Raw genomic sequence first — 18,189 nt, 5'->3', positions numbered from 1 at the left:
TAATTTACGTATTCTTCAAATTGATAATTTAAAAAACATAACGTGGGCGGCAAACTCAATCGAAAGAAAAAGGGCACACCCTGCAAGTGTATACAAATATACACCATGCGGACACACAATTGGCCCCTTTTCTCAAAAAGAGAAGCAAAAAAAAAATAACACGCCACACAAGGTGTACAAAACATAACACCCAAGGAAATTTAAAAAAGAAAGAAAAAAAAAATTTATAAACAAGTGGAGAGTATATATTTATACTTAAAAAAAATTCATTAAGCGATTAACCACATTAAAAAAAAAGGGATTCTAAGGGCTACGTAAAAAGGCATTCAATCCAGGTTACATAACCAAAAGCTGCAGGAAAAAACCCGCATTCGCTGCTGCGTCCACCATCTGAGCAATTTCAACGCCTGATACGGGCTACACAAAACAAATGATTAAAAGGAAAACAAAATTTTTTTTTTTCCATATTTACACATTTTTTAAAATACAAGAATACGCGCAAATACAGGAGGCTGGAGTGGGGGATTTGAACAACTTAATATTGTGCCAAGGGAGCTTTCAAAAAAAAAAAAAAAAAACAGACAACTGCTCAGACTGTGACTATTTCAGAATTTCAAACTCAAACATGCTGGTACGCGGATGTTATTGCCTTCATCGAGTTAGTTAAAATGTTCATAGCTAACGTGGCCTGCAAAAAGGGAAGTGTAATCGTGAAATTGGGGTGTGTGTGGCGTAAGTTATGCAACTGCCTTCAGGCATCGGCGATGGTGCACAAGGAGGAATAATTCCACATGCAAATGCACTGCTGCTGAAACTTCTTCCATTGGGGTGGATGCGCTGGGAAAAACGGTGCCAGAAATAAATGCAGCGTTCCCTAAAAGGTAGCACATTCCTACGCATGTAACACACAAGCGTATAACATACAAAGTATGTGCATACTTGCCTCAGCTTCCCTTACATTTTTACTTTTGTTCTTATCGGGGTGAATCTTCAGGGCCAGGGCGCGGTAATTTTTTCGTACTTTCCTTTTTAACTCCTTGTCACACAAGTCCATTTTGGACAATTTCTTGATCTACTCAAGGGCATAAAAAAAAAAAACAAAAAAAGTGTGGGATGGAAATAATGATTACGCAGGTTTACGCATCCAATTGTGAAAGAAAAATAAACACGTGCATCGTGACACTCATCCATATGTACATGCTTTTTCTCAAGCCCGCGAACTGCCGCGTGACATACCTGGAGAACTTTCCACGGGTCGTTGGCGTTCCTTATAATCCTCTCAACTGAAGAGTGAAAAAAAAGGGATGCACATGCGTTGTTCAGTTGGGTGAGCATACCGATCTGCACATGCGAGTTTGGGCATGAAGCTAATGTATAACACACATGCGCACGGGTTGTCTCTTAGGTCTGTTTAAAATTGTCACTACCATCATCGGTGCATTCTGCGCCGGCGTTCTCGCTGCTGTCTGGCAAGGCTGCACAGGGGGAAAAAAAAAAAAAAAAAGTGATTGGGGGGAAATGGCTAGTCAGCTAGCTAAAATGTATATACGTACATATTTTTTTTTTTTCTTGCACATGTACGGGCGCAATTATTACCATTCTCCGGATTGATGCGGCAAAACACTTTAGCCTGCAAAAACAGGTCCCTCTGCTTTTCCATGGTGTCCAACTCTTTGAGGCGAAAAAACTCAGTCGCGTAGTTTTTCTGGTGCTTGCCCTTACACTCGAACAGGCAATAATCATGCGGGCACCACAAATTGTGCATGATGTGAAAGAGCGACAGGTTGAATTCGTGTTGTTTATTGCACTTGTACGTGTATAAAAGGTTTTGTGCGTCTGGGCGGATAAAGTTTATGCCTACTAACGTCCCTTTGTACTTGGTACCGTGCGATATGAGAAGCTTTAAAAATTTCCTGCACGATTTGCAATATTTGGACGGCGCATCGAGTGTTCGTAAACAGGAAGTTTGCATGTTTGCGGAGTCGTTGACACTGTCTGGGTATGTCTCACTTCCCCTTTGCGCTGCCTGTGTACATTTGTAAAACTTGCAGTAGAAGTCCTTCACCTTTTGTTCTTCCTTCTTCTCCATGCCGCTGAAATTATTGTCGTAATTCAGTTTTATACTTGGCGCCTCCTCCGCACTAAAAATCTTTTTAAACGACGCACTTTTTACACTGTCCCATTTTTCTCCATTCGTGCGGTTTGCGCCACATTGTTTATTTTTTATGCCCGCACCTGCGATTGCTATGCTGTTCCTTCTGACGCTAATGCTACTCTTTTTCCGTTTCATTGCAAGGGGGGTTTTCAAATAATTGAAGGTGCTACTTCCACCTATTTTCTTTCCGTTATTGTATCCCTCCACCAAATTGTTGTTTCCCGTGTTGCTACTTTTTGGCCCATTTTCACCTGAACGGCAAGGTAAATTTTGATCTCCGTCCAAAAGGATAACATCATCATTTTCTTCTTCCTTATCAACTTTCATTTTTTTTTTATTTTTCTCCAAAATTTTGCCACTGTTGCACTTGTTCGATAGCTTTGAAATGATGTCCCTGGGTCTTTTACTAAAGTTCAGTATTCGCTCTTTTAAAAGATGATGAGGGAATTTATGTGTCTGTCCTTTTTTATCTGTACATTCAGTGTTCATGTAAAAATTGTTCCTTTTACTATTTATCATATAAATGTAATTTTTTAAAATTTGTTGGGGGTTTCCCTTAACAAAGTTGCTTACGTTTCTGTGTGCAGGAATCTGTATCGACGTGATGTTCTTTATTTTGTTTTTTTTTTTTTCATTCACTTGGAAAGAGTGTATTACAGGAGATTTAATGGAGGATTCAATTTCGATTGTCGGTCTTGTTCCCCCTAGTGAGTGTTTTGGGATGCTGCATTTCGCACAGATACATTCCCTTATAGTGTTTATGCTCCTTAGTATGGTGTGTTTTTTGCTGGGGTTGAGAAAGTTGCTGTTCAGTGGGGAAATCTTCTGCCCACTTGCGCTCTCTTTGATGGGGATACTCGGTTGGGTAATCCTCACGTGGTGGTTCATTACAGCCCATGTGGGGGGAGCGTCCTGGTTCAGGCGTTGCGCTCCACTAGGGGTCAAACTACTCAGTCCACTTTGGGTCACACTGTTTGCCTGACTTTGATGATCGTCCGCCTCGCCCTCTTCAGTGTTAATACTCTCTTTCATCTTCCCCGTTTCGCACTCAGTTTTAACATTCGTCGTGTTTCCCCTCAATTCGTTCCTTTTTATGTGTTTATGCCCCTTTTGTGGATTGAGAGTTTATTATTCTGGGGGGCTAGGTTCAACCAGGGGTTGCTCGGTCATTATTATTATTATTTTTTTTTTCCTAATTAGCAGAAACAAAATTGAGAAAAAAAAACAAAAAAAGATCTCTTTACAATTAATTTTCTTTCATTCTTGTAGTTTTTTATATTTTTTTAAAAAATATTTTTCTAAAAAAATGCACAACGATGAGTAGTCGGCAATATGGAAACACGGGGGAATGAACCAAGTGCGTGGGAAAAAAAAAAACAAAAAAAAAAAAAAAAACAAACTTGTCCCTCGGGCTTAGTCTCAAAAAGTGATTGCGGAAGAGCGGGTGAATAGACGGAGTTGTAAGTTCGTTACGGTTTGTTAAGAATGTGACAAATTATGTACAAAAGGGTTAAATTTGATGCATGTTGTGTGTGCCCGCTTTTCCTTTTTTACATTTTTTTTTCTCCCAGCTTGCATATTGTTAAAAGTTACCAAGCTGTGTGGGTTAACAACAGAATGTTTTTTTTTTGTTTTTTTGTTAAGCGAATTAGCGATACTTAATTCTCGTCCGTATTTTATTATTTTTCCAAATGGGTTTGCATAATATGGAGCACCTTGCGAATTTCACTTTTTTGAAATGAGCGGGCGCCATATCGCGTTACGCAATTCGGCTGTGGAGTGTATGTTGCAGATCTGCATCCCCATGAGAATAGCGTCACTTCCAATAGGACGCTTCGCACATATGGGTGACGCGCATGCGAAATTGTGTTGTGCATGGGAAAATAAATTGTGCGTCCACGCTGTGGAGTCCCATTTGATACGCATATGTGCATGCGTAGGGTATGCATACCTTCTTCCAGGAGGGCGCCTCCTCCCTCGCCTGGTTTGCATCTTACACAACAGGGAAGAAGTTGTGAGATATTTTTTACTTATTCGTTTTTCGATTCCAAAAAATTTGCCACACGTAAATATCGCAAATGTGTACATTTATGTCTATACAATATTTCTGTGCATGTAAAAAATGGGGTCCCAAAATGGGAAGTTTTTTTTTTTTGTTTTGTGACTTTTTAGAAGTTAGCCAAATTTTTGTGAAGCCTAAAAAGTTCGCATTTTCTATTATCTCAGAGAAGATGACGTGATTAAAAAAGCATTTGGCTGACGAGGTTTAGCGAACGGGGCGGGGGAAGGAACATATAGACGAGGGGTGGAATACACTAACCCGTTCACATGTTTCGCGCGCAATGGTGTGTAGTAGCTTCATTCGTCTTTCCTTTCCCAAAGAAGGTTTCGTCTTTTTATGTTTTACAGAAATGGTAAAACGGACTGTCACCATATGCCACCTAGCACTGGGGCTCCGTAGGAGAATGCGCCAGACCGACTGATTGGTTCATCATCCCTCCTGCAGGTCTTGCCTTCCAACTCGAGTATTCATAAACACCGGCATGCCGCTTACCACGTTACGGTTGTGCTTTTCCAGTGGGACACAAAGAACACCCCAAATTAAGTCACCCAGGGAAAAGAAAACGTGCACTTAGATTATTATATAAATGTATGTGTACGTCTCCCCAAGGAGGGGGCCCATTTTTCTGAAGTTTTCCAAATTAAGCTTACGTAACTTGTCCTTCCCACATTTGGGGAAAACAAAAAACGGCTAGTACTTTTAAAATAATTTCGTAAAAACGGGAAAAATCAGTATAATGACATCCCATTTTTTTTTTTTTTTTTGGTTCACATAAAAATTTTCCTTTAGCAGCAGGCGGTTAAATGGCGCGGTGCCACCAATAAAAAATAAATTCAAATGGGGCATGCGGAATGGCCTTACGGCCCCAAACGTTATTATGGCGCCACTGTTTTTTTTTTTTAATTCCCCGTTGCGCGTCGCAAGCAAGTAAAAAGTTGGAATCCTGCCCATCATAAAATCATCCCCCTAGTGCACCCCGGCGTGCTTCCGTCGGCTGACCACGACATGTAGCAACCTCTGTATACAAATTTCATCAACGCACTGGTAGGACAGTTAACCAAATGGGTGACTTCCGTAAAAGCGTGGCTCACCCATAGGTCCGCAGTAAGTACACGGTAAGCCCACGTTTCGGCGCGCGCAAAAAAAAAAAAAAAAACGTATATGCCTCTCTGTGTTGTTATGCACGTGAGATAATTTATATCCTTCGCATAGGTATTATGGTGCGGTGCCTTTATATTTGGTTCTCCTTCACGCGGGAAATTTTGTTTTTTAAGAAAAGGCCTTCTCCAACGGTCAAAATATTTCCTCCCCCCTTAGGGTTTGTTCAGGGCTTAGCGCGACGGACGACACGTTTTTTATCATCTGCTCATCGCGACATACGTGCAACTCGGGTGAGAAAAACAACTTGTATCTTTCAAAAAATAAAAATAAGCACAACGGGAAAACGCGAAAAAGGTGAAACCCACAAAACAGCGCAAAATTGAAGGAAAAAAAAAAGTATTAACATAATACGCGTCACCATTTTTTAAAGTGCAGAAAAAATTCTCGCGCACAGATAGAAAATATATAAAAAACCGCCACTTGCGCAGAAAAACGAATATTTTTATGTTGCTGCAAAAGCTTGGAGAACAAAGCCAGAATTAATTTTTTTACAAACCATTTTGAGATTATTTAAAAAAAAAAACAAAAATAAAAAATACTCGGCCGTACAGCGCATATACCAGCGGAACATACTTTTCCCCATTGATCCATTTGCTAATTTAACTGCTGTTCTCCCCTGCGCAGTGCCATCTGCTTTTTTATAAACTCCAGTAGAAAAAACAATAGCCCGCCGAAAATGTCACTACAAGTTATTGATCAAAACGATTTTCAGCACATACTGAGAATCTTAAATACCAACGTTGATGGAAAGGAAAAGGTCACCATTGCTTTGACGGCCATAAAAGGAATTGGAAAGAGAATGGCCACTGTGATTTGCAAGCAGGCCAATGTGGACTCGACGAAGAGAGCAGGTGAACTCACCACGGAGGAGATAAATAACGTAAGTGACAGAGAAGGGACTGCGATATGCCTAGTGGGATTTGCAGCAATCCGCCGAGTTGACGTTTCGATCGGGGTGGATATACTTTATCCCATGTACCTGCTCTGTGTAGCACGCCAACAAATTTTTTTTTTTTTCCGTATTCCATGGTGCACTCTTCTGTTATTTGCTTCCCCTACGACACTCACGTACGTGGGAAGTAGTGTAAATGTACGCTTAGCATACATATATGCATGCCTCCAACCACATGATAACCTTTTTCCCCTCTCAACAGATTGTACATATCATGAATGCCCCATCGCAATTTAAAATCCCTGATTGGTTCTTAAACCGAAGGAAGGATTTAAAGGAAGGAAAAAATTTGCACGTCATCGCCAACCAGCTGGACTCCTACCTACGTGAAGACTTGGAAAGAATGAAAAAAATCAGACTCCACAGAGGTCTACGTCACCACTGGGGACTGAGAGTTCGTGGTCAACATACCAAGACCACTGGACGAAGAGGAAGAACTGTTGGTGTTTCCAAAAAGAAGGGAGCGTAAATGAATTAGCAGCTAGCCATTTTGCATTTTTTTTTTTTTTTTTTTTTTTTTTTAATACATTTTGCATGAACGGTTCATATAATTTTGGTAAAAAAAAAAAAAAAAAAAAAAGACGAAAACAACTTCTTGTGTTGTTGTTGTTGTGCATATTTATATGGCTGAACTTAATTAAGCAGAGACCGAATCCCCGTAACAGGTGTATTTAAAACAACCTTGAGTCGACTTTTACAATTAAGTTAGTGCAAGCGAGGTGGAGGAATTCTTTTAATTCCTGTTGAGCATACCATATTGTTCTACTGTCTCCTCGTCCCCCTTAGCCTTATTGGGGGGTAGTCCTACTCTCCAGCACCGCTAACAGTGCTAACACAAGCGCATGTGTATGGGTAAGCATGGCCATCGTGCCACCATTTCAAAATGTTCCAAAGGTGTACTTCCATAAGAATTAATCGAAACTACACCATCCATGAGCAGCTTTGTACACAGTTAAATTTTGCCTCGGCTAATTAAATTATGCGCTATCGCAAATGCCTTTTGGGGTCGGGAGGTGCATAAATTTCGCATACACATGTAGGTGGACGTTGTAGGGGTTGTAAAGCTGTCCCCCTCACCATACCTCTTGTAAACAAATTCATTAAAAAATATAAAGGACCATATTTAGGTGAAACCTTTCCAACTTAAATGTGCCATTTAAAAATTTTTTTTTTAATGGAGGGGCAATAAAAGAGGATAACGTTAATTTTGCTATTTATTTTTTTTTTTTGCGTAATAAAACTAGGTCGTTTTGCCAGTTGCTGCTTGTGCTTCGATTAATGGGCAGGGGAGGAGGAAGGGACAAGTGCAGTAACAGGCGCTAATATGAGTAGCTAAAAAAAAAAAAAAAAAAAAATTTTTAATTATAAAACCATTTTCAATGCAGAAACAAAAATGTAGGAGGCACGAATTTTGGTAAAAAAAAAAAAAAAAAAAAAAAGGTCACTTTGAAATAAAGGACAACTGGCCAGAAATGCTGTGCATGTGTGTCAAGCGGGTGAGGCAAAATTGAGGAAGGTGTGCATTTTAATTATAATTCTGTTCCAAGGCTTCTATCATTTGGGCTCCCCCCCCAACAGTTTCGCCTTATTTTGGGGAGCCAATTTCTTCTGCACCATTTCAGCCATGTGTAGTCACCACGTTTTACTTCTCATAAGCAACATTCCGTTGTGCGCGAAAAGGGTGGGAACAAATTGTTTTTTAAAAATGTGTTAATGTTAAGTATGAGGAGAGCATCCCTGTTGGTGCAACATTTCTCTCTAACAGGGACACAAAGTGTGTATCACAAAGTTGTTCACTCCATTTTGCAGCTCCATACTACATAGGGCGAATAACAAAAAAAGGGAAGAAAAAAAAAAAAAAAAAAAAATCATCTGTTTAACTTTGGCCCCTCGCCCTTCTGGCAGAATAACGCAGAGTAGTTAGCACCACAGATTAGGAGTGAAGATGGACGCCAGTTTAAAGAAACCCCCGTCAGGGGAGAATAAAGCAAAAAAAGAACAACAAAAAAAGGAACAAGCGGAAAGGGTGGACATTCTGAAGCACTGCTACAACGAGTTCAAAATGGACATTTCTTTTTTCACAAAATTGTATGAACAGAAAATGGAAATTTACAAGCATCGATGTGAATACATCAATCTGCTTTCAACTAGCAACGTGCATAGAATGAAGGTGACAATGAATCACCCCGTCCCGCCATATTCTTCAGAGCCGGTGGTGTTTGAGCATCCCTATGTGAATTGCAGCGTGGTGGAAATTTGTAAGAATTCTTTTCCGCATATCGAGGGGCAAATCGGGCAAACTGCAACAGAGAATATGACCCATAAAAAAATGGCAGAAAAGGGAAACGTTATTCCAAGGAACACTCTTCCGCATGGTGTAAGTGATGAAGAAGAGGAGTTTTTATGCGCCATGTACACAGGTAGGAGCGAAGATGTGAAAAGAACACAGGGGAAGGATACTACAGAAATGAAAAGGAACACATGTTCAAAGAAATATCGGGGCATTTTACTAAATTTTAATACTCTGGAGGAATTTCTAACCACGAAGAAATGCACACACATTAATTATACCATGAGCAATTTGAGGAGGTACTTGAAAAAAGCTAGCCATGTGGACAATGGCCCCGGTGATGAAACAAAGGAGGAGAGCATCTATGAAGATTCCTTCTGGACATATAAACCAAATGAGCTAAATTATTTTGAAAAAATAAACACATATTTAATTTTGTCTTTTTTCGATCTACAACATTTTCTGTGTTATTATAGCTTGGCGAATCCGGTGGTGAATCCGCCTGTCCATTTTAAGATGGTAGAACCCAGTGAGCGATTGTATTTTTTTATCGACCCTGAGGTGATGTATCTGGATTCAAGAAAGGACCACATCAACGTGGGAGATGTGCTGTACTTGTCTCACAAAATTGAAACGTGCTTTAAGGGGAATAAATTGTTTGTAGAATCTGGGGCCTTTCTTTTATTAAAATTTGATACAGAGGAGTTGTCTTTACAAAATTCTCACCTGTATATGAAAATGTACCAGAGTAGTCTGCATCGTTTAGGACTCAGCAATGCACTAGGAGAGAGTGAGGAAGACATAACTTTTGCTTCTTTAAATTCCTTCAAGGGGGTGTGTGATTATCTGTCCGGCATTCGCGAGAAACACCATCAAGGGAGTAATATTTGCATGTGTTCTTGTGCAGGTGATGCAGAGAAGCAGGTAGCAAAGTGCTGCTCATTTGACTGTAAATGGCACTTGGGTGATCCAAATAGGAAATGCGACAAGGACCCCCATCACGTGCTGCGCAATTCTGCTGGGCTGACCGTTCTACCCTTAAGCTGCTTAGGAGAACTGAAAGAACACCTACAAAATATGAAGGAGAAAAAACTAAAATATGTTATGGAAAAATTTTTCCACCTGTACATTTGCCTCGTGGATCCAAATTGCGTCTTCACTTCTCTCGCATGGGATTTTCGAAATCTTTTATATTGTCTCTGTTTGAAATATGAGTTATATGATTTTGAGATTGAGTTGCTTGTGTTTAGAGATTTCTCCTTACTCTCTGAGGAACTCGTGTGCAAAGCATTCCCTACCCATTTGTTATGGAAATTCCCCTACTTCAGCTATCCTACGCATATAATGCGTGGCATGTGTAATGCCCATATGCTCTCCCCTGTGAAGAATTCTCAGTGCACTAGGGTTGAAAAAATGGTCACTCGAGATTATGGTGCGATAAAGGTAGGGAGAGAACATGAGTGGATTGGAAAAAGGGAAGAATCTTACATGGGGGAACCTAACACTGGGAAGACACAATTTTCCTCGAGGAAGAACCTACTGGTCAAGTACCTGCTAAATTCTTCAGTTTTTAAAATAAAGGTGCCAGGTAGAGGGGAACTTGGGGAAGCTTCCACAGGGGAAGAGGCCAATGATGTAGGGGCCGCTCCCATCCGATGTGCGCCCGGGTGGAAGAGGCGCGCAGCGGTAAACGGCGACAGCACCATCCATAAGGTTAACCTGCGTAACTTTGTGAACCGAGACGTGGTGCAAAGAATAGCCCTCGAACAGCATGTAAAGTTAATCAAGTGGACTCTCCTCAAAAATTTGAAGGAGGAAAAAATAACCACGCTCAAGGTGTTAATCCTAGGCATGGGAACAGTAGGGTGTAATATCGCCAGGACGTGTGTAACCTGGGGTATAAAACACTTAACCTTGGTTGACAACTCTGTGGTAAAACATTCGAACGTAGGTAGGCAGTCGCTGTACACCACAGATGACATAGAAGATGAAAATAAAGTACCCACGCACAAAGTAGTAGCTGCGAAAAAGCGCTTATTAAAAATTGCCCCAGATTTGAACATCCAGGCTAGGCTGTTTGACATTCCCATGCCTGGTCATTCGATTTACGTCTCCAACGAGCGTATTCGGAAGACGAAGGAGGCCATCACAGATTTAAATAATTTAATATCAAATCATGATGTGGTTTTTTTGGCGACGGACTCGAAGGAGTCCAGGTACTTCCCCAGTTTGTTAATTGCGGAGAAGCAATATAGCTGTATGAGGGAGTTGCACAGTGGGCAGAACTGTGATGAGCAGCAGAGGGCCACGACCCTGCCCACGGTGCGGGGTACCAACCCGGTGCAGTGCACTAATCCGGTGCAGCAGTGTGATTACGGTAGCGATATGTACATGTACTTGTCCCAGGAGGACAGCCTCACCGACGAAGCCATTCGTGAAAGGCAAACTTTTTACAATAACATCCTCACAAATGTAAAGCAGCTAGCCAAAATGCCCCCCTTGGGAATTACAGTAGCGTTAGGGTTCGATTCGCTACACATAATTAGACACCCCTACTTATATTTTAGGGGTGGCTGTTTTTACTGTAACGATTTACACTCACCCCAAAACTCATCATTTGGCCAACCCTTGGACGAGAAATGCACTGTGACCAGAGCAGGTTTAAGTAGCATCAGTGGTGGGCTCTCTGTTGAGCTGTTAATAACCCTAACACAACACCCACTACATTTTTTTGCACCTCATACAAATAAAGATCAGTATGTGTACAACAGCCATGTGCATGTGAGTGGAAGGGATCCTCCCAAGGAGGAGACAGGAATGGTGAAGAACAGAGCTGCTTCAAATTCTCTCGTTTCTTGCTTGGGAGCCACACCTCACATTGTGTCCCTCAATTTGGCTGAATTCTCCATGAGGAAAATGTATTGCAGTGCTTTCGACCGATGCATGTGCTGCTCGGAGAAGGTCATTTTGCGTTACCAGGCGTGCCCGGAGGCCTTCGTCGAAAATGTAGGGCGCGGAGCGGCGTTGTGTTGGCCCATTTAGCGGCCCATGTTGCTGGCCCATTTTGCGGCCCATTTAGCGACCCATTTAGCCACCCATTTTGTTACCTCCCCTACACACGCAGGTCATCCGCGACAGCAGCGTCCTCGAGAGGATCACGGGCATTGAAGAACTCAGGGAAAAGGAAAGCGACGTGATCATGTTGGACTGAACTTGAGGTCAGCGTGCGTTTGGAGAATTCATAAGCACGCTCTTCAATTCCATTTTTCGAATGTTTTTTTTTTTTTAATTTTTCTGCACAGCACATTTGTTTGCTCACCACTCTGTGTGGTATGTTAGGGCTTCTTTGATTTGTCTCATTTTTGTGATTTGCGTCCGAGCGGGCAGTGATGTAAAGCATCGCCGTTGTGTATTTTTTATTATTTTTTTTTTTTTTTGCAGGGCGTTATCTCCCCTGTTCATATTTGTCCTTTACCTGTGTGCGTGTTTGCTTTTTTTTTTTTTTTTTTTTTCCCATTTCGCTGCACAGGGGGAGGTGTGTCACCCCCATCCCTGGCTGGCCTCCAGCCAAGTACGCAACAACATAGAGCAGTTTCCCGAAAGGTGTAAAATTATTCTTCCCCTTAAGCGACTACACAGAGGGACATGCTTGTTTCCACCAGGTTCCTTTGTGTAGTCGCTGCGGGAGGAAGTATGTCCTTTTTTAGTACCCATTTGTGAAGAAAGTGTAAAGTAGCATTGCGTATTGCTCCGGCTCCGCGCGATGCGTCCAGTGAAGGGGCTATGAGATGGAATAAATTGGGTTATGAGTGGATCACTTAATAAAAGCGCCCCTTCCCCATTTTTGCCTTAGCACACGGGCACCTCAACCCTCTGCTACGTACCCTTGCGCCAGCGACAAGGGCTTAGCAGCACTTCTAATGGAACAACAGTAATTTTACAACATGGTCCAACTGTTTAAATTGCGAAGGAAATTTATCTCCTTTTTTGTTGACCTAATAAAGCCACGCGGGCCACGCATGCGAAGGGGTGCAAAATGGGATTGAATGCGCCGTATGCCTGAAGCTATACCGGCAGGGGTAATTTCATCACTGTGCCGCGCAAACGGATTTGAGAACCCACTGTGCCTGTGCCCGCGCAAATCGAAGAAAAAAAAATAAATAACTAAATAAATAAAAATAAAAAATAATAAGTAGGGATAAATATGAAAATAGCATAACTGGTAGGAAACTACAAAGCAACAGATGCTTTTACGAAGCGAAATGGCCCTACTTGAAATCCACCGCTGCCGTGTGACCCATGTAAAAAAAAAAAAATATAAAAATGCGCACGGCTCATGCTTTTTTTTTTTGAATACGTTCGTGTCCTTTTGTGTACAATTCGACCCCCAAACCCGAAGGCGTGAATGCGAAGGACGGTTATGAGCCTTTGCGTTCTTCTCACGAACACGTGCAACAACCTTAATGCCACCCTCTTGTATAAGCCAGCTGCAACAAGGAGCATCAGCAACGTTGCTCACTGGAATGAGGCGCAAAGGAGGCGGAACAACAGTTGTAACGCTCTTTTGGTAAGGACAAAAAACGCCCTATACGTTAACCAACTCTGGAGCAACAGTATATGCATCTCGAAGAAGAAGAAGAGCATTTTAAAAGTGAACAAACTGGCTTTTACAAAAATGGCATCCTCCACCGGCGCTGACAAATCCCAGGGAGACCTGTTGGAAAAATTAAAACAGAATCAGGTCGTAGGGGAAAACCCAGCCTTTATCCAGGAGAGGCTAGCTAAGTACAACGAGTTGAAGGAGAAGAAGCGAATTGAAAGGGAGGAGTTACTCAAGAGTGACCCCAAATTTACTCGAAGCATAAATGTACAGTTGCTCGATGGGTCTGTGAAAGTGGCACAGTGTAATGTGACTACCCCTTTTCACATTGCAAGCGCCATTTCGAAGAGGCTGGCGGAGGACTCCATCGTCGCGCGCGTGACGTATGTAGAGAAGGTGAACCTGGATCTCTGCGACATAGAGGAGGAGGAGCAACAGGAGGAAGAAGCGAAGGGGGAAGCGGCGGGAGGCACCGCTCCATTAGGAGGAGAAACGCCCCTGCTCTGGGACATGAACGTGCCACTTATAGGAAGCTGCAAAATTGAGTTCCTGAACTTGGAGCACGAGGAAGCGAAGAAGACTTTCTGGCACTCCTCCGCGCACATTTTAGGTAGCAGCTTGGAGAAGCTCTTTGGAGGCTACCTCACCATCGGACCCCCCTTAAAGGAAGGCTTCTACTACGACATTTATTTACGCGATTTTTCCATAACCAATGAACACTACAAAAAAATAGAAGAGGAATTTAACAAACTCATAAAAGAAAATGCAGAATTTGAAAAACTTATTTGTACGAAAGATGAAGTGATGGATCTGTTCAAATATAATCCCTTTAAGTTAGAATTGATCAGATCAAAAATCCCTGAACATAAAAAAACTTCAGTGTATAAGTGTGGAAATTTTATCGACCTGTGTTTAGGGCCACACATAAAAAGTACAGGCAAGGCAAAAGCATTCAAGGTGTTAAAAAATTCAGCTGCCTACTGGTTAGGAAATAAAAACAATGAAAGTCTGCAGAGAATATATGGAATCACATTTCAAAAAAAAACTGAACTAAATGATTATTTAAATTTTTTAGAAGAAGCAAAAAAAAGAGATCATCGTAATGTAGGGAAGAAATTACATTTCTTTTTTTTTGAAAAGGACACATCGCCAGGGTCATGTTTTTGGCTACCTCATGGAGCTAAGATATACAATAAATTAATTGACTTTGTTAGAAGAGAATATAGAATAAGGTTATATGATGAAGTGATTACTCCAAATGTTTTTAGTTGTGACTTGTGGAAAACCTCTGGCCATTACCAAAATTATAAAGATTGTATGTTTATTTTTAATGTGGAACAGAAGGAATGGGGAATGAAACCCATGAACTGTCCTGGACATTGTATTATGTTTAAACAGTTAAATGCTTCATACAGGTCACTACCCATAAGATTAGCTGACTTTGGGGTTTTGCATAGGAATGAAATTTCTGGTAGTTTGAGTGGACTTACAAGAGTACGTAGATTTCAACAAGATGACTCACACATTTTTTGTACCTTTGACCAAATAAAGGAGGAAGTATTAAACACTCTTCATTTTATATTCTTCATTTATGACCTGTTTGGGTTTAAATATGAATTATTTTTATCCACAAGGCCGAAGAAGTTTATTGGAAGTATATCCACATGGGATTTTGCAGAGCAATCTTTGAAGGACGCTCTGAATTCAGCAAATATACCGTGGAAATTGAATGAAGGAGATGGAGCTTTTTATGGCCCTAAAATTGATATACTCCTCAAGGACAGTATAAACCGTACCCATCAGTGTGGCACCATTCAGCTGGACTTCCAACTCCCTTGTAGATTCAACTTGCAGTACAAGAACAAGGAGTTTGGGGTACTAAACGAAGGAGATAATAAGGGGGAAGGTGCCATGTGCAAACGGGAGGAAGTGATGGAGAATCACGGTGCAGATACTGACCTCTCCGCGGATAATGCAGAGCAACTGAAAAAGGGTTTCGATCGACCAGTTATTATACACAGAGCTATCCTCGGTTCCGTGGAAAGGTTCGTTGCCATTTTGATTGAACACACAGCTGGTAAGCTGCCCTTTTGGATCTCGCCAAGGCAAGCCATTGTCCTCCCCGTAAGTGACAAATTTAATGACTACGCAAATTATGTGTATCAGACGCTCAACAATCACTTTTTCGATGTAGAGGTTGACACCTCGCTCAACACACTCAATAAGAAAATACGAGAAGCGCAGCTGAACCAATTCAACTTCATTTTAGTCGTGGGGGAGAAGGAGCTAACGACCAACACGGTCACTGTGCGCAACAGGGATGACCAGAACAACCACGAGGTGTGCTCGTTGGAGGAACTCATCGCTCGATTCAAGAAGCTGCTCGAGGTCAACTCGATGCCCTTCAACCAGGTCAAGCCCTTCAACCAGGCAAAGCCCCCCCAGTGAAGCGCCGTTAAACGAAGTTAAGCGGTTACTCCGTTAAGCCCCCCCCCCCTATTAGCGGGACTATTTAATTCGCCCCAATATTGTGTACATTTTTAACATGTCTGTGTATTTTTTCTCTCCACCTCGTCCATTTTTGCATTTTACGAGCGACCGACCATTCTCCTCATTTCATTTGTTACACCCCCCTCACACACACTCTTTTTGTACACCATGCTTATGTGAACCCTGACATGAACGAATTTATTTTTAGAAAAACAAAAAAAGTTAAAAATGTTTTTAAACTTATATATCGTGACAAATGTGAAAGTGAGACAAATACGGACCGGTGCGTGCACGTTGTTGCCGACTGCCCGCGCCTTGCCAAATAAAACCGTGGAAAAAAAAAAAAAAAAAAAAAAAGAGAGCTTCCCCTCGGGGGGTAAAAAAAAAGGGGGAGAGTTTCTATGGCCTCCTTTTCTCCCAGTTCCCTTCCACGTCCACCGCCCCTGTGGACACTTACTGTTACGGTTGTTATTTTCCGTACAGTTGCTTCTCCTTTGGGGGCGTGCACACAAACGTGTCAACCCTGCTCGTACATGCGCATCTCCTCCATCACCGCCTCGCTGTACGTGCAGCTCAGGTACTTCATGTTGTAATACATATGGCCCATCCTTGCAAACTTGTCAACATCGATTTTTATATTATTCTGTTTGTGATAACTCAGCATTTTCAGGAGGAATTCCTTCCGCTTCATCCACTGCCCCGTGGACTCCCATTCCTTTCTCGTGTTTGCGTCTACGAGCACTTTTTTTTCCTCTTCGGGCATATTCGGGTCGTTTAAAAATGGCTCCGTCGGCTGATCCATGGGGCTGCCTTTTGGAAGGGAGCAAGTCTGACACGGTTGGTCGCTAAACTGGGTGACGCGGTAACTATATTTACACTGGGTACCTTTTGAAGGTGCTGTTGCCGATGCGAGGATGTGGATGCCTCTTCACAAGTAATCCTTAGTCGACGAGTATCACACCAATATGAAGTTGAGAAGGGCAACAAAGGCTATCCTCTCTTCCGTTACAATAACCCCTTTTTTTTTTTTTTTTATATATCCCGTTTTTCTTTATTTCGCAAATCCGTTAATTGTGCCTGGAAAGGTCAACAATTCTTCTTTAACTGTGTTTTGTATCACCATGGATGTTTTGGCAACTCATTAAGATTGCTGCTCAGTTGATAGAAGTTTTCTTTTTTTTTTTTTTTAAACAATGGTGGCCAAGTGGAAATATGACTTTTTGGCTAGCTATTTTTCCAGCTGACTTTTTTTTTTTTTTTTTTTTTTTTTCAAAATTGTTGCCAAACAGGGCGAAACGAAATATGGACGTGGGTTTTTTGGAACAGATAATTTTACGCACGCTGATAAAACGAAGCTGTAACCCTCTGTTTCTTTTTTTTTACTTTCTAAATGGGAAAAAATACCAAAATGGAGAACATGTCACTTTTGTGACCTCTAAACAGGAGGAGGAGTTTTCCATCCTTTAAGAAGAGCTTCAAAGAAGGGTGCACATAATGGTTATAAAATAACCCCTACGAATTTTCCACCTTTTTTTTTAAACATGCCTCCGCTGCGTGCGCGACATATATGCAGAGTTTACCAAATGGACTACCATTTTGCGCATCCGTACGAACCACACTGATGGAGGAAAAAGTGCGGCGATGTATAGTTGTAGATCGCTAAGAGGGGCAGAGCGCGAACATGTCGCTGGAAATGTTTTAAGGGAGCCTCTTATCTGTTCATTTAACTTTCTATCAGGGGAGCACAAGTTAAGCGAACTTAGCTTTCTTGCGCGCAAGTAAGGTATACATGCGCATGTACATATGTGTACGTATCCTTTCATATGCACTTTTATCTGCTGGCCGACCCAGCGCAGAATAGAGCTTCCCTTTTCCCCGCGAATAGTTTACCCAGTTGACCATTTTGAAAAATTCCGCCCCCCCTACAATGGTTTTTCATCCCCCCCCCAAATTTTAAAAGGCTCATGGCTGCTTTTTAGAACTGGAGACGATCATAATGTGTGTGGAGGAAAATTTGCACAAATGCATGCCAAATTAAAAAGCATTTCCAAACGTTCGGCCCGCGTGTGTACAAGTTTTGCTTCACGTGTATAAGGCACAAACGAAGGGGGGGAGGCAGTCGGGACGACAGAAATTTTTCGCATTTTAAAGGAGTATATTTTGGAGGCAGGAAAAAAAGGGGCGAAAATATGCAACTAAATGGCTGTACAACAACGTCGCAGGGTTGGCGCGAAAAGGAGAGAGACTGTTTTTTTGGCTTCTTCCCTTTGCGGGGTACTATCAGCCTGACCGCAACTCGCTTTCCAATGAATTGAAGCTTTTTTATGCACTAAGGGGAGAAATCGAATTAATAAAAAAAAATCAACACAAATTATCAGCAATGGTAAAAAAAAAAAAAAAAAAAAAAAAAAAAGCGGCAAAATGGCTAGCTGCGGCAACAAATCGCCTGAACGGGTCATAAAAAAGTGGGATACCACAT

General features: G+C 41.7%; 5 protein-coding genes across 5 annotated transcripts; 3 read left to right on the top strand and 2 right to left on the bottom strand.

The window, feature by feature from the left end:
* Positions 1 to 619: 619 nt before the first annotated feature.
* On the bottom strand, positions 620 to 3,187 carry AK88_00005 (uncharacterized protein; the record flags this gene model as incomplete). Its single annotated transcript, XM_012477656.1, has 5 exons — positions 620 to 688; positions 959 to 1,072; positions 1,237 to 1,283; positions 1,428 to 1,475; positions 1,597 to 3,187. The coding sequence occupies 5 exons, from the start codon at positions 3,185 to 3,187 to the stop codon at positions 620 to 622; spliced, it is 1,869 nt and encodes a 622-aa protein (XP_012333079.1).
* Positions 3,188 to 6,054: 2,867 nt separating this feature from the next.
* AK88_00004 (uncharacterized protein) lies at positions 6,055 to 6,799 on the top strand (the record flags this gene model as incomplete). The annotated part of the gene is made up of 2 exons (XM_012477655.1): positions 6,055 to 6,258; positions 6,533 to 6,799. 2 exons carry the CDS (start codon positions 6,055 to 6,057, stop codon positions 6,797 to 6,799), a joined length of 471 nt encoding a protein of 156 aa, XP_012333078.1.
* Positions 6,800 to 8,275: 1,476 nt separating this feature from the next.
* On the top strand, positions 8,276 to 11,831 carry AK88_00003 (uncharacterized protein; the record flags this gene model as incomplete). The annotated part of the gene is made up of 2 exons (XM_012477654.1): positions 8,276 to 11,626; positions 11,745 to 11,831. The coding sequence occupies 2 exons, from the start codon at positions 8,276 to 8,278 to the stop codon at positions 11,829 to 11,831; spliced, it is 3,438 nt and encodes a 1,145-aa protein (XP_012333077.1).
* Positions 11,832 to 13,040: 1,209 nt separating this feature from the next.
* AK88_00002 (threonine-tRNA ligase) lies at positions 13,041 to 15,668 on the top strand (the record flags this gene model as incomplete). Its single annotated transcript, XM_012477653.1, has 1 exon — positions 13,041 to 15,668. The coding sequence occupies one exon, from the start codon at positions 13,041 to 13,043 to the stop codon at positions 15,666 to 15,668; it is 2,628 nt and encodes an 875-aa protein (XP_012333076.1).
* A 559-nt stretch (positions 15,669 to 16,227) lies between these two features.
* On the bottom strand, positions 16,228 to 16,560 carry AK88_00001 (uncharacterized protein; the record flags this gene model as incomplete). The annotated part of the gene is made up of 1 exon (XM_012477652.1): positions 16,228 to 16,560. A coding segment is annotated over one exon (333 nt), but the record flags the coding sequence as incomplete, so codon positions are not given.
* Between the last annotated feature and the right edge of the window lie 1,629 nt (positions 16,561 to 18,189).

This window comes from Plasmodium fragile (genome assembly GCF_000956335.1).
Source record: "Plasmodium fragile strain nilgiri unplaced genomic scaffold supercont1.1, whole genome shotgun sequence".
NCBI lineage: Eukaryota > Apicomplexa > Aconoidasida > Haemosporida > Plasmodiidae > Plasmodium > Plasmodium fragile.
The sequence above is the reverse complement of the archived record's forward strand: the minus strand, read 5'-3'. Positions and strand labels throughout refer to the sequence as shown.